This window comes from Carlito syrichta, unplaced genomic scaffold (genome assembly GCF_000164805.1).
Source record: "Carlito syrichta isolate Samal-C Ts95f unplaced genomic scaffold, Tarsius_syrichta-2.0.1 Scaffold126482, whole genome shotgun sequence".
Classification (NCBI taxonomy): Eukaryota; Metazoa; Chordata; class Mammalia; order Primates; family Tarsiidae; genus Carlito; species Carlito syrichta.
This window is the reverse complement of record NW_007070578.1, coordinates 33,468-48,174: the sequence shown is the minus strand read 5'-3', so window position 1 is coordinate 48,174 and position 14,707 is coordinate 33,468. Positions and strand designations below refer to the sequence as shown.

Genomic DNA, 14,707 nt, shown 5'->3' with positions numbered 1-14,707 from the left:
GTCTTGAACCCGTGGGCTCAGGCAATCCACTCACCTCAGCCTCCCAAAGGCGTGGGATTAAAGGCTAAGCCACCGAGCCCAGCTTGTCCTCTGCTTCTTATACCCATTCTCCCTCCCATTCACACTGATTCCCCAGCAAACACTTAAGATTGAAACCTGGGGGGCATCTGCGATTTCTCTTCTTCCACACTTCACATCTGCATCATGACGAAGGACTCTGAAACCAATTTTCTGAATATATACAGAATGTGACCACTTTTAACCACTTCCTCTATCGCTACACTGGTCCAAGCCATTTCCTCCTGCCTGGGTGACTTCAGTGACCTTCTCTCTGGCACTGTTCCCACCCTTTTTTTTTGAGTTGGAGTCTTACTCTGTCGCCCAGACTGGAGTGCAGTAGCCGCTCCCAGCCACCGCAGCCTCGACCTGCTGGGCTCTGGTGATCCTTCGACCTCAGCCTTCCTAGTAACCGGCATTACAGGCACGCGCTACCACGCCCGGCTCATTTTTGATTTATTGTAGAGATGAGGTCTCGCCAAGTTGCCCAGGCAGGTCTCGAACCCGCGGGCTCAGGCATTCCACTCACCGCAGCCTCCCAAAGGCGCGAGATTACAGGCTGAGCCACTGAGCCCGGCTAATTAGCTGTTTTAAAGTGAACAGTTCAGTGACTTTTATCATATTCACTCTGGTTCTGAAGCATTTTCATCTCCTGGTAGGTATTTCTGTAGTCATTCCCTGCTTGTACTCTTATAGCAGCAGCCGGAGCCATCCCACTGACATGAAGATCAGATCGTAGCACGCCTTGCACACCCACACCTACTCCCAGCCCCACCCCTGTCTTGCTCCTGGTCTTCTCTGTCTCCTCTTCTTAAAAAACATGGCTGTATTTCACAGCCTGTCCACCTGCTGTGCTGGCTGAGGCCCTTTGTGCCTGGAAGTGAGGCTCTCACCCGTCTTTGGGTCTTTCAGAAAACCCTTCCTGGCCACTACTGTATAGCCCCCACATCTCTGGCACCCTATCTTTGCTGTTATTGGCAGTGCTTCTCACTAATTGGAATTGCCTTAATGATTCTCCCCACAAAAATGTCAGCTCTGAGGACAGTGCTTGATGATTCTGTCTTGTTGGCCACTGTCCTATGCCCACCTGGAACAGTGTTGGCACCTAGTAGCTGACCACATGCTTATTGAACAAGTGGATGAATTAACCATAAGAGTAACCGCATGGAATGCGTGCTCTGCCTGTACTGTGTTAGGTCCTTTCCTGTATTATCACCTGGAGTCTTCATAACACTCTAGCATGAATACTATTGTTACTCTTTTTTTGTGGAAAGAGAAATTGAGGCTTAGAATACTAAAGTGACTTGTTCAAGCTGGGCCATTCATTCATGTGTTCTTTAAACATTTATTGGATGCTTTGGAAGGAAATAGAATAGCTGCCATTTATTAAATATTTTTTATGTATAAGGCACTGCACTAAATGCTTGACCTATTTTGTTATTCAGTTTTTAATATAACACTGTGAAGTTAGTTGTTTGACCCATTTAACTGAAGAGAAAACTGAGGCTCAGAGAGGTGAAGTGAATTTCCTTAAGGTCACAACGAGTAAGGGATAAGGCTGGGTTTTTAACCCATGTCTGTGATGCCAGAGCTCAAATTCTCAATCTCTTTCATTTACTGGGAGAATTTTTGGTAACGTTTCTGAGTTTGCAAAAATTTCACTAATTTAGCAAATTTGTATCATGTGCCTGCTGTGTGCCAGGCATTTGTTAGGCTGTAGGGAGATAGCAGTGAGCAGAAACAGAAACTATTCCTGCCTTCATGTAACTGACAGCGGAATTCCGTATTTATTGACTGATTCAGTTAATATTCAATTTCAGATTGTTATATATGCTGTGAAAATTATGTTTACATGCTGAACTCCAGAGGTTGACTTTCTTTATGTATTCATTGAACAGACATTTACTGTAGTCCTTTCATGCTTTCCTTCAACAAAAATGACCCTGCTAGTACTCAATACAAGGAGAGGGCCTCCATTTTCCCAGCTCATAGACTTGGGTAAACAAAACTAGTGATTACATAAAGCAATGTGCTTTCAAGTAGTAATAAGCCAGGTGCTGTGGCTCACGCCTGTAATCCCAGCACTTTGAGAGGCAGAGGTGAGAGGATTGCCTGAGTCCCGGGGTTCGAGACCAGCCTGGGCAACTTTCCAAGACCGCGTCTCCACAATAAATAAATAAAATAAGATTAGTCAGGCATGGTGGTGCCTTCCTGTGGTTCTAGCTACTTGGAAGACTGTGGCAGAAGAATCACCTGAGCCCAGCAGGTGGAGGCTGTGGTGGCCATGAGCATACCACTGTACTCCAGCCTGGGCGACAGAGAGAAACTCCAACTAAAAAAACAAAAAATGTAATAATGAGGGTTGGATTATTATTTTTTATTTTGTTTTACTTTTTTGAATCAGAATTTCACTGTCACCCAGGCTGGTGCAGTGGCACAATCACAGCTTACCGCAACCTCAGCCTCCTGGGCTCAGGTTATCCATTTGCCTCAGTAGCTGGGACTCCTGGTGTGCACCACCACACCCGGCTAATTTTTAAGTTTCTTGTAGAGACGAGGTCTTGTTATGTTGCCCAGTCTAGTCTTGAATTCCTGATCTCAAGCAATTCTCCTGCCTTGGTCTCCCAAAGTGCTGGGATTACAAGTGTGAGTCACTGTGCCTGGTGAGGGTTGGTATCTATTGGATGTTTTCTACATGTCAAGCATTGTTCTAAGCACTTTATGTGTATTGTTGCAGTTTTCACAACAGCCTATGATGGATAGTATTATTCTAAATGAGATGAAGTTACTTGTTCAAATTCACACAGTTGTCTGGCTCTGCTACCCCTTATAGAGATAGCAAGCCCCTAAGAGAGCAAAGGAGTAGAGGTTGTGGGACCAGCCTAATTGCAGGGTTTGGGGCTGCTCAGTCTGGAGGTACCCAGCATTTTTCTCAGCTGGGTACCTCCAGCTGAGATGTGCCGGTGACCAAGACAGGTGTAGTCCCTGGCTCTGTCATGCCCATTCTGATTCCCTGAGACATGGGTCCTGATTTCCCTTTCCTCCTGGATCTCAGGCTCACACCCACCTGCCCTGAGACCACCTTGACTGTGCCCCCTTTTCCTCCATCCCCCAGCAAACGAGACATTGAGTTACTGCTGAAACTGATTGCAAACCTCAACATGCTCTTGAGGGACGAGAATGTGAACGTGGTGAAGAAAGCCATCCTCACCATGACCCAGCTCTACAAGGTGGCCCTGCAGGTGAGAGCTCCCTCTTCACCAGGGCGTCGCACCAGACAGGTCTCTTAGACCAATGTTGGAGTTCAAAACCCGGGTCAGATCTTTTTTTGGTGGGGAAGTCAGTTTCACTCTCACCCAGGCTGGAGTGCAGTGACACAATCATGCTTCACTAGAGACTTGACCTCCTGGTTCAGGCAATCCTGCCTCAGCCTCCCAAGGACTATAGGTGTGTGCTACCACACCTGGCTAGTTTTTAAGTTTTTGTAGAAATGAGATCTTGCCAAAAATTTGGCCCAGGCTCATCTCAAACTCCTGGGCTCAGCCAATCCACCTGCCTCAGCTTCCCAACATCTGGGACTACAGGTGTGAGTCACCGCACCCAGCTAGATCGTATTCTTTATGAGCAAGATATACTGTTGGTCTGTGGTAACAGACAACAATGGGATCTGATATCTGCTGGGTCGGGAAATTGCCTTTAGTCATCCTTCCTTTCATCCATTCATTCATTTGTTCAGCAAACATTCCCTAGGTGATGCTGGGAACACAGCAGTGACCAAGACAGATCACTGCCTTCATGGTCCTGCCTTCACGGTACTCATACCCAGTGAGGGAGACAGACTTTAATTTAAAAACCACATAGATAGTGATGATGGACACGATAGGAAAAGAATACTATGGTGTGATGTTCACAGGCACTAATGAACTGAATGAATCTGCTTAGTCACTACCACCTTGTGAAGTCCGCATTTTTCCTTTGCCTTCCTTAAGATTTGAGCCTTCCTCATGCTGGGTTGTCACTGTGAACCTCACAAGGGATGGGCCAGACCTGGCCACCAGTGGGTCCTATCTTCAGCATGCCCTGGCACGGGGTGGGGACCAGAGTTGGAACTCAGTAGTGTTAACCAAATGAATGCATTCATCCTTGATGGATCTCTGGTTAGTGTTAGAAGCTGCTGGTGATTGATTTGTTGTATTCATCTCTCTACCTGTCCCTTCCATCCTTCCCTGGCCCACTGGCAGTGGATGGTGAAATCTCGGGTCATCAGCGAGCTCCAGGAGGCCTGCTGGGACATGGTGTCTGCCATGGCTGGGGACATCATCCTGCTGTTGGACTCTGACAATGATGGCATCCGCACCCACGCCATCAAGTTTGTAGAGGGCCTCATTGTCACTCTTTCACCCCGCATGGCCGACTCGGAGATTCCCCGACGCCAGGAACATGACATCAGCCTGGACCGAATCCCTCGTGACCACCCCTACATCCAGTACAGTGAGTGCTGCCCTGGCTGGTGCTGTTCGACAGCACTGCACCAGCTCCCTTCCCCCTCCTCTCCTTCCTCTCCCTTGTCTTTCTTAGTTTTTAACTTCTGGAAATTGTACGTGCAGTGGTTAAGAGCCCTGACACGAGGTTCAGATCCCAGCTTGTGAACTCAGGCAAATTACTTCTCTCTGAACTTTATTTTCTTTTTTTGTAAAGTGTAGATTATAGTAGTACCCCTTTCATAGGCTTGTGAGATTCCATGAGAGTTTGAGCTGATAGATGCTAGCTAGTTTAATGGTTTTCTTATTCTAAAATAAAACAACTTTTTAGAATTGCATATTCTTTTTCTTTTGTTTTAATTCATCTTTCTCAGGTTGAATAGAATTATATATTTTAAAATTAGCACCTGAATACTCTGTGAGCATCAAGTACTATGGAGGGCTGCAGAGGAAGAACACCTTTCTCTCAGTCCCACTTTCCAGAGATCAACATTGTTTTTTGGTTTTTTTTTTTTTGAATTGGAGTCTCACTCTGTCGCCCAGACTGGAGTGCAGTGGCCGCTCCCGGCCACCGCAGCCTCGACCTGCTGGGCTCCGGCGATCCTTCCGCCTCAGCCTTCCAAGTAGCCGGAATTACAGACATGCGCTACCACACCCAGCTGACTTTTTTGATTTATTGTAGAGATGAGGTCCTACTGCCCAGGCGGGTCTCGAACCCGCGGGCTCAGGCAATCCACTCACCTCAGCCTCCCAAAGGCACGGGATTACAGGCTGAGCCACCGATCCCGGCTGAGATCAACATTGTTAAGAGTATTATGTTACCTTCCAGATCTCTTTTATGCACATGTAGATATTTGTATGCATATATTCATAGTGTCTGCATTTGCTTTTGTGTTTACAAAACTGGAGCCCATGTTTCCTGTTTGCAGCTGTGAGACACTAGTATGTAGTGGCTTGCGTTCTAACCTTGCTCTACCATTAGACAAGTAACTTGTTCTGTCTGTCTCTGAATCTGTTTCCTCATTGGTAAATTTGGGATCATTATTATGGCATCTACATAGGATGCAGGTGTGAACATTTGGTGAGTTACCATGGCTGGCATAGTAAGCACTCCATAAATATTAGCTATTCTTATATATTGTTTGACAGTCTTTTTTTACATAGTAATATCATAACACCTTTTCCTATCAGAGTTATGTTCAATTGCTAAACATATTATGTAGTACGGTTTACATCACATTCTGTTAAGCAATTCTCTGTTGATGGCCATTTAAGTTTTTTGGGTTTTTTTTTTAATTGGAGTCTCACTCCGTCACCCAAACTGGAGCGCAGTGGCCACTCCCAGCCACCGCAGCCTCGACCTGCTGGACTCCGGTGATCCTTCCGCCTCAGCCTTCCAAATAGCCGGAATTACAGGCATGCACTACCACGCCCAGCTGATTTTTTTATTTATTGTAGAGATGAGGTCTCGCTGCCCAGGCGGGTCTCGAACCTGCGGGCTCAGGCAATCCACTCACCTCAGCCTACCAAAGGCGCAGGATTACAGGCTGAGCCACCAAGCCTGGCAAGTTTTTTGGTTTTTTAATTTGAGTCGGAGTCTCACTCTCTTGCCCAGGCTAGAGTGCAGTGGCATGTTCATGGCCACCACAGCCTCGACCTGCTGGGCTCAGGTGATCCTTCTGCCTCAGCCTTCCAAGTAGCTGGAACTACAGGTGGATGCCACCACACCTGGCTTATTTTTTGATATATTGTAGAAATGAGGCCTCACCAAGTTGCCCAGGCTGGTCTCGAACTCCTGAGCTTAGGCAATCCTCTCACCTTGGCCTCCCAAAGTGCTGGGATTATAGGCTTGAACCATCGCACCCAGCCTCATTTAAGTTTTTGGGGTTTTTTGTGTGTTTTTTTTTTTTTTTTTAGTTGGAGTCTCACTCTCTTGCCTAGGCTGGAGTGCAGTGGCATGCTCCCGGCCATCGCAGCCTCAACCTGCTAGGCTCCGGTGATCCTTCCGCCTCAGCCTTCCAAGTAGCTGGAACTACAGGCATGTGCTACCACGCCCGGCTAATTTTTGATTTATTGTAGAGACAAGGTCTCGCCAAGTTGCCGAATGGGTCTTGAACCCCTGGGCTTGGGCAGTCCACTCGCCTTGGCCTCCCAAAGCTCTGGGGTTACAGACTGAGCCACTGAGCCTAGCCCTCATTTAAGTTTTTTGTTCACTATTTCAAATAATGTGGCATTCGTTATGTTTTTTACATAGAAAATGTCTGGAAAGGTGTCCACCAAAGTTTCAAGCATTTACTTTTGGGAGTTGAATTGAGAGGAGCAGTGCTATAAGGGACTTTGAATTCTTTATGTGTAGATACACAAACATGCATAGTCAAAGTTTTATACCAACATGGTTCATACAGTCAGTTTCCTGTACCTGGGTATTTAAAATTACTTCTAATTTTTCATTATTGCAAGCCTGTGCTTTGAACATCCTTATAACTAAACTTCATGGGTTTTTTTCTGAGTTGGAATCTGACTTTATCGCTCAGGCTGGAATTTAGTGGCACAATCATGGCTACAGCAACCTCGACCTGCTGGACTCAGGCAGTCTTTCCATCTCAGCCTTCCAAATAGCTGGGACTGTGGGTGCAAGCCACCATGCCTGGCTAATTTTTTTATTTATTGTAGAGACAAGGTCTTGCCAAGTTGCTCAGGGTGGTCTCAAACCCGTGGGCTTAGGCATTCCTCTCACCTTTGCCTCTCAAAGATCTGGAATGATAGGCATGAACCAATGCACCCAGCCATAACTAAACTTTTATACTCATTAATAGTCTCATAGAACACATCAACCACTAAATTCTGTTTTTTCCAGCCATTACAGACATCTAAGAACCAGGATCCCTCCTTCCTTTTGGTCCTAAAAGCTGCTCTCTCCAGAGGCCTGGGAGAAAGGATCCTATTAACTAGCTACCTTCTCTGCCTCATTAGACGTCCTCTGGGAAGAAGGCAAGGCAGCCTTGGAGCAGCTGCTCAAGTTCATGGTGCACCCCGCCATCTCCTCCATCAACCTGACCACGGCACTGGGGTCCCTCGCCAACATCGCCCGCCAGAGACCCATGTTCATGTCTGAGGTGATCCAGGCCTATGAAACCCTGCATGGTAGGTTGATACTCTCCTCTTCCTCTCTCTGCTGGCCAGTCTGCTCTTCCTTAAGGAAATGTGAGCTAGCTGTGAGACCGTGATACTAGTCATCAACCTAGCAGACTGTGGGATTCTCTAGATTAGACAGAAATCTTTTTTTTTTTTTTTTTTTGAGTTGGAGTCTCACTCTGTCTCCCAGACTAGAGTGTAGGGGCCACTGCTGGCCACCGCAGCCTCGACCTGCTGGACTCTAGCGATCCTTTTGCATTAGCCTTCTAAGTAGCTGGAACTACAGGCGCGTGCTACCGCGCCCGGCTAATTTTTGATTTATTGTAGAGATGAGGTCTCACCAAGTTGCCCAGGCGGGTCTCGAACCCACAGACTCAGGCAATCCACTTACCTCAGCCTCCCAAAGGCGAGGGATTACAGACTGAGCCACTGAGCCCAGCTAGACAGAAATCTTTAGACATGTGACAAAAGCCTGGTTCAAAACTGGCTTTAATATTGAGGTGTGTGTGGGTGAAATGACAGGATGTCTGTGAAATACTTTGAAATATTCTAGCTGTCCTGCACCAAAAATGGGAGGGTAGGTGTTCCAAGATTAGCAAAATGTTGATGGGTACACGGAGACTCATATATGTTCTTTGCTTTGGGGCACATATGAAGACTGAGAAGTCGGTTGAGGCATGAGTATGTGCAGGTCATGGTTCTCTCTCCAGCTCTTGGTTCTTGGTTTCTCCATTTGGGCTTCATTCTCTGGCTTTCCTTGGGGTAGCAAAAATGGCCCCCTATAGCTACAGGCTTCCATTCTAGCTGCCTAGCAACCCCAGGGGAAAAAGAATGTTTCCTTCCAATCATTCCAGCAAAACTCCAAGGGCTGATGCTCATTGTTTCTGATTGGCTGGGCATAGATTATGAACCTATCTCTGAACCAATTATACTAGCCAAGGAAATACAGGGTTCTCATTGGCCCCCAATCTCATGCCCACTTGGACTGAGAATGGAGACAGGATGGTTCCCTCAAAGGAGAATGGGACTGTTGTTGGCCGAGGAAGGGACAAGAGCTGCTGGGCAGGCAGAATTACAGGCATCCCTTTTCTCTGTGGAACAGGGAAGGCTTGATCGTCAAGGTGACCATTAGACATTAGAAAGTCATACTGATGTCAGAGAGTGGCAGGGCGACTAGCATTGTTTATTTGGGAATTTCTGGAGGTGAAAGTAGTGATTATAGCTCTCCCAGGGAAAGCATATTAGAATTTCCAGACCAGTTGGAGGGAGATGGGACTGTGTTTAATAAAAGGGAGGGTGAGTTTCTGGCTTCGTTTTAAGGTTGATTATCATTGATGGAGACCTCTCCAGGGATCAAGCACCAACTTGGAAGGGGGCAAGCCACACAGTAGATCTGAGGGTGAAGGAGCTTTTCTGGAAGAGGCCTGCAAGACCACCACCCAAGTCTGGGGTTGGGAATTAAGGCGAACGATACACCATGAGATTGCCCACAACACAGAGTTCCTGCTTCTTTCCTCACAGCCAACCTACCTCCGACACTGGCCAAATCACAGGTAAGCAGCGTGCGGAAGAATCTCAAGATGCACCTGTTGAGCGTGCTGAAGCACCCAGCCTCTTTGGAGTTCCAGGCCCAGATCACCACCCTGCTTGTGGACCTGGGCACGCCTCAGGCTGAGATTGCCCGCAATATGCCCAGCAGCAAGGATTCCCGCAAACGGCCCCGAGATGACTCGGATCCCACACTCAAGAAGATGAAGCTAGGTGAACCGAGGGGCAGAGTGTGGGGCCTGATGGGAGGTGGGGGCCGGGGTGGGGGCAGGGGCTGACCATGCTTAAAATGTCTAGTTGTGTATCTTAATGTGCTAAGCATGGATTAATTACTATCATGTTATAAATTATATAATATGATACGTGATATAACAAATATCAAAATAGAATTATTAAAGTATAAATCCATGTAATAATTATTAATCATTTAAAATATACAGAAAGGAATAAAATAAAAATAGTCTTCCTCTTATTCCTCTCCCCAAAAGTACCACTCCCCAAGTATGAACACTTCCAGTGTTTTTTTACATGTACTACTCTCCTTTCTTTCTTTCTTTATTTTTTTAATGAGACAGGGTCTTGCTCTGTTGCTCACACTGGAGTATAGTGGTGTGATCGTAACTTAGTGTAGCCTCGAACTCCTGGATTCAAGAGATCCTCCTGTCTTAGCCTCCTGAGTAGCTATGATTACAGGACTGCACCCAGTGGTTCTTTTTTTTTATAAGTGGGTTTTCTTTCTGAAGTTTTTTTTTTTTTGAGCTGGAGTCTCACTCTGTCGCCCAGACTGGAGTGCAGTGGCCGCTCCCGGCCACCGCAGCCTCGACCTGCTGGGCTCCGGTGATCCCTCCGCCTCAGCCTTCCAAGTAGCCAGAACTATAGGCATGCACTACCACGCCTGGCTCATTTTTTGATTTATTGTAGAGATGAGGTCTTGCTTGCCCAAGCGGGTCTTGAACCCGCAGGCTCAGGCAATCCATTCACCTCGGCCTCCCAAAGGCGTGGGATTGCAGGCTGAGCCACCAAGCCTGGCTGAAGTATTTTTTTAAGGTTGGGATCTCACTCTGTTGCTCAGGCTGGAGTTCAGTGGCATGATCATGGCTCACCACAGTCTTGATCTCCTGGGCTCAGGTGATCCTCCTACCTCAGCCTCCCAAGTAGCTGAAACTACAGGCGCTTGCCACCATGACCGGCTAATTTTTTTATTTTTTGTAGAGACAGAGTCTCACTATGTTGCCTAGGCTGGTCTTGAACTCCTGGGCTCAAGCAGTCCTCCCACCCTTGCCTCCCAAAGTGATAGGATTACAGGCCTGAAGTAATTTTGTAATGGTTGTTTTTTTTTTTTGTTTTTTTTTTTTGAGTTGGAGTCTCACTCTGTTGCCCAGACTGGAGCACAGTGGCCGCTCCCGGCCACCGCAGCCTCAACCTGCTGGGCTCCGGCGATCCTTCTGCCTCAGCCTTCCAAGTAGCCGGAATTACAGGCATGCGCTACCACGCCCGGCTGATTTTTTGATTTATTGTAGAGATGAGGTCTTGCTGCCCAGGCGGATCTCGAACTTGTGGGCTCAGGCAATCCACTCAGCTCAACCTCCCAAAGCGCGAGATTACAGGCTGAGCCACCAAGCCCGGCTATGGTTGTATTTTTTATCAATAGTGTCAACTATGGCAACTTTTGTTAACTCTAAAAGGTTTCAGAAAAATCATGTTTATTTCTAGTCATTTAAGAAAGACTTGTCATTTTAAAAAAGAAGGAATTTATTTTGGTATGAGGAGTAAGGTAGAGATCTAACTATATTTTTCATAATTAAGCATACTAAGCAGAGTGTTCTGTACTTTGATTTGTTTTAATTCAGCTTCGTTTAGTATCATCCTGGAGTTCTTTCTATATCTACGTATAAAAATCTACTGCTTCCTTTTTTAATAGCGACCTAATAGTCTGTAGTACACTTGGACACTTTAACCATTCCCTCTATTGGTGGACATTTAATTTGTGTCCACTTGAAAATTTTTTTTATATTTCAGAATTAACTTTTAATTGTGTCCTTTTTTTTTTTTTGGAGTTGGAGTCTCACTCTGTCGCCCAGACTGGAGTGCAGTAGCCGCTCCCAGCCACCACAGCCTCGGCTTGCTGGGCTCCGGCGAGCCTTCTGCCTCAGCCTTCCAAGTAGCTGGAACTACAGGCCCGAGCTACCACGCCCGACTAATTTTTTGATTTATTGTAGAGATGAGGTCTTGCCAAGTTGCCCAGGTGGGTCTCGAACCCGCGGACTCAGGCAATCCACTCATCTCAGCCTCCCAAAGCGCGGGATTACAGGCTGAGCCACCAAGCCCCGCTGAGTCTTATTCTCGTTGCCCAGGCTGGAGTGCAGTGGCACGCTCACAGCTACCGCAGTCTCTACCTGAAGGGCTCAGGCAATCCTTCCGCCTCAGCCTTCCAAATAGCTGGAACTACAGATGCATGCCACCACATCCGGCTAGATTGTGTCCATTGTTAAAGAAAGTGTGAGGAGTACTGTAGTATAAAAGTCTAGTGCACATAGGACAGATTCCTAGAGGTGAGATTGCTGAGGCAAAGGGTTTGTGTACTTGAAGTCATTTTTTGCCTATCAACTTTTTCTATTTCTTTAAACTTTTTATTTTGAAAGAATTTTGAACTTTTAGACAAGTCACAAAAATGGTAATGAAAACTCCTGTGTACCCTTCATGATCACATACTGCGTTCAGTTGGCATGTCCCTTTGGTCTTCTGAGTCAGTTCCACAGCCTTGCTTTGTGTTTCATGACATTGATATTGTGAAGCGTGTAGGACAGTTGTTTGGTAGAATGACCCTCCATTTGGGTCTGGCTGCTCTTGAATCATGATGGGATTCAGCTTGCTTACTTTTGGCAGGAATACTATAGAAGCAATGTCCTGGCCTCCTCGTGCATGGAATCAGGAGGCACATGATACCAGTTTGTCCCATTATTGCTGATGGTAACTGATGTTCAGTTAAGGTAGTGTCCACCAGGTTTCTCTAGTGTCAAATGCCATTTTTCTCTTTGCAAATAATAATCTGGGGGAGATATTTGAAACTACATAAAATACATGTTCCTCTTCAGAGTTTCACTCAGTGATTTTAACATCTGTTGTTGCCTGAGTCTGTTATTCTATCCTGGTTACAAAAAGAGTTTCCTTTTACATTTATCAGCTGAAATTCTGCTGTAAGGAAGAACTTTGTTGTCTTCATTTTATTATCAGTAGTAAGTTTTGTTGAACGTTTCATTTACTTACTGACATAACAAGATGTTCTAGACTCATTTTGACTTTTCTTGCCCCAGCTTTGGAATCAGCCATCCTCTAGGGAGCAGTGGTTTCTTTTAAGTGGGGAGTAGTTTCAGAAGTCAAGACCCTAAGCCGGGCATGGTAGTGCATGCCTGTAGTTCCAGCTACTTAGAAGGCTGAGGCAGAAGGATCACAGAAGCCCAGCAGGTCAAGGGTGCAGTGGCTGTGAGCATGCCACTACATTCCAACCTGAGTGACAGAGTGAGACTCTGACTCAAAAAAAAAAACAAAAAAAAGAAAGAAAGAAATCAAGACCTGAAAGTCAAGACCTATAAATTATTGATAACTGTTTTTGAATTGCATCCTAAAACACTGCACCAGTGTACACAACCCTACCTGTGTGAGTGCTGGTTACCCTGCCTTGCCTAGCCCTGGACCTTCTGTAAGTCCACAGGGCATCACTGGTATCCTTGTTCTGGATTTGCATTCTTGCCCGTATTGGAGTCAGACTGTACATCTTTTTTACCTTTATTGGTCACTGACACTTCTGCTAAGCACCCATTCACAGTTTTTGCTCATTTTTCTACTGGATTGTTCAGCCTTTTGCAATTGAATTGTATATGCCCTTGGGTTAACACAGAGTAACAAATATTTGTTACACATTTTGCAAACTTTTTTAAATGACTGTCCACCAGATGAGTGACTCATGCCTGTAATCCCAGCACTTTTGGAGACAGAGGTGAGAGGATTGCCTGAGCTGGAGGGTTCGAAACCAGCCTGGGCAACATGGTGAGACTTCATCTCTACAATAAACCAAAAAATTAGCTAGGCATAGTGGTGCATGCCTGTAGTTCCAGCTCCTTGGAAGGCTGAGACAGAAGGATCACCTGAGCCCAGCAGGTTGAGGCTACAGTGGCCGTGAGGATGCTACTTCATACCAGTCTGGGTGACAGAGTGAGACTCCAGCTCAGATAAATAAAATGACTGCATAACATTTTATCTAGTTTTGCCTTAATTTATTTAAAGTAATCACTTGACTGGACAGTGCAACTTTTCCACTTTTTTCTTTTCCTGAGTCAGGGTCTCACTCTGTCGCCCAGACTGGTGTGCAGTGGCATGATCATGGCTCACCGCAGCCTCGACTTCCTGGGCTCAAGTCGTCCTTCTGTCCCAGCCTCCCAAGTAGCTGGGAATACAGGCAGGTGCCATCACACCTGGCTAGTGTTTTAGATTTAAGCTCTTATTATGTTGCCTAGGCTGTTCTCAAACTCCTGGGCTCAAGCAGTAGTCCCACCTTGACCTCCCAAAGTGCTAGGATTATAGATGTATGTCACCATGCCCATCCTCTGCTTTTATAACTATAACTTTAAAGAACATCTTTTTATGTAAAACTTTTCTCTTCGATTTAAATCATTAGTTATTTTCCTGTGAGCTACAACCTTTTGGACTGTATTCAACCTTTTGGACTGATGGAGATTCTGAGCTATTTCTCTGATCAATCAGTGCTGCAGTGAATCCCCTATATGTTTTAACTTAGACATGAACAAAATTTTTAGGGTAGATTCCTAGAAGTAGAATTACTGTGTCAGAGGGGTGTGCACATTTAAAATTTTGATCTAGCCGGGCTTGGTGGCTCAGCCTCTAATCCCGTGCTTTGGGAGGCTGAGGTGAGTGGATTGCCTGAGCCCACGGGTTCAAGACCTGCCTGGACAACTTGGAGAGACCTCATCTCTGTAATAAATCAAAAAATTAGCTGGACGTGGTAGCGCGTGCCTGTAGTTCCAGCTACTTGGAAGGCTGAGGCGGAAGGATCGCCGAAGCCTAGCAGGTCGAGGCTACAATGGCTGGGAGTGTGCCACTGCACTCCAGTCTGAGCAACAGAGTGAGACTCCAACTCAAAAAATAAATAAATAAAATAAAATAAAATAAAATAAAATTTTGATCTAAGGTCAAACTACCCTCCCAAAAGGCTGTCCTGGTTTACATTACCCACACTCTACATACTTACTATTAACTTTTACTACTAACCTTTAAAATTTTTATTTTCTCAGCCATATAATCCAAAAAAAATCCTATCTCACCAGGCTCGGTGGCTCAGCCTGTAATCCCGCGCCTTTGGGAGGCTGAGGTGAGTGGATTGCCTGAGCCTGCGGGTTCAAGACCCGCCTGGGCAAGCGAGACCTCATCTCTACAATAAATAAAAAAAAAAATCAGCCAGGCATGGTTGC

General features: G+C 46.0%; 2 protein-coding genes across 2 annotated transcripts in view; one reads left to right on the top strand and one right to left on the bottom strand.

The window, feature by feature from the left end:
• Positions 1-14,707, top strand: part of SYMPK (symplekin) — a 40,040-nt gene that overhangs the window by 2,873 nt on the left and 22,460 nt on the right. The window contains exons 5-8 of the mRNA XM_008048663.2: positions 3,173-3,299; positions 4,299-4,548; positions 7,512-7,682; positions 9,195-9,434. Coding sequence (XP_008046854.1) covers positions 3,173-3,299; positions 4,299-4,548; positions 7,512-7,682; positions 9,195-9,434 — 788 coding nt within the window. The remainder of the gene's footprint in view (positions 1-3,172; positions 3,300-4,298; positions 4,549-7,511; positions 7,683-9,194; positions 9,435-14,707) is intronic.
• Positions 1-14,707, bottom strand: part of FOXA3 (forkhead box A3) — a 39,862-nt gene that overhangs the window by 16,213 nt on the left and 8,942 nt on the right. Inside the window, exon 2 of the mRNA XM_008048662.1 lies at positions 12,413-12,416. The gene's annotated coding sequence lies outside the window, so the exon portion shown is untranslated. The remainder of the gene's footprint in view (positions 1-12,412; positions 12,417-14,707) is intronic.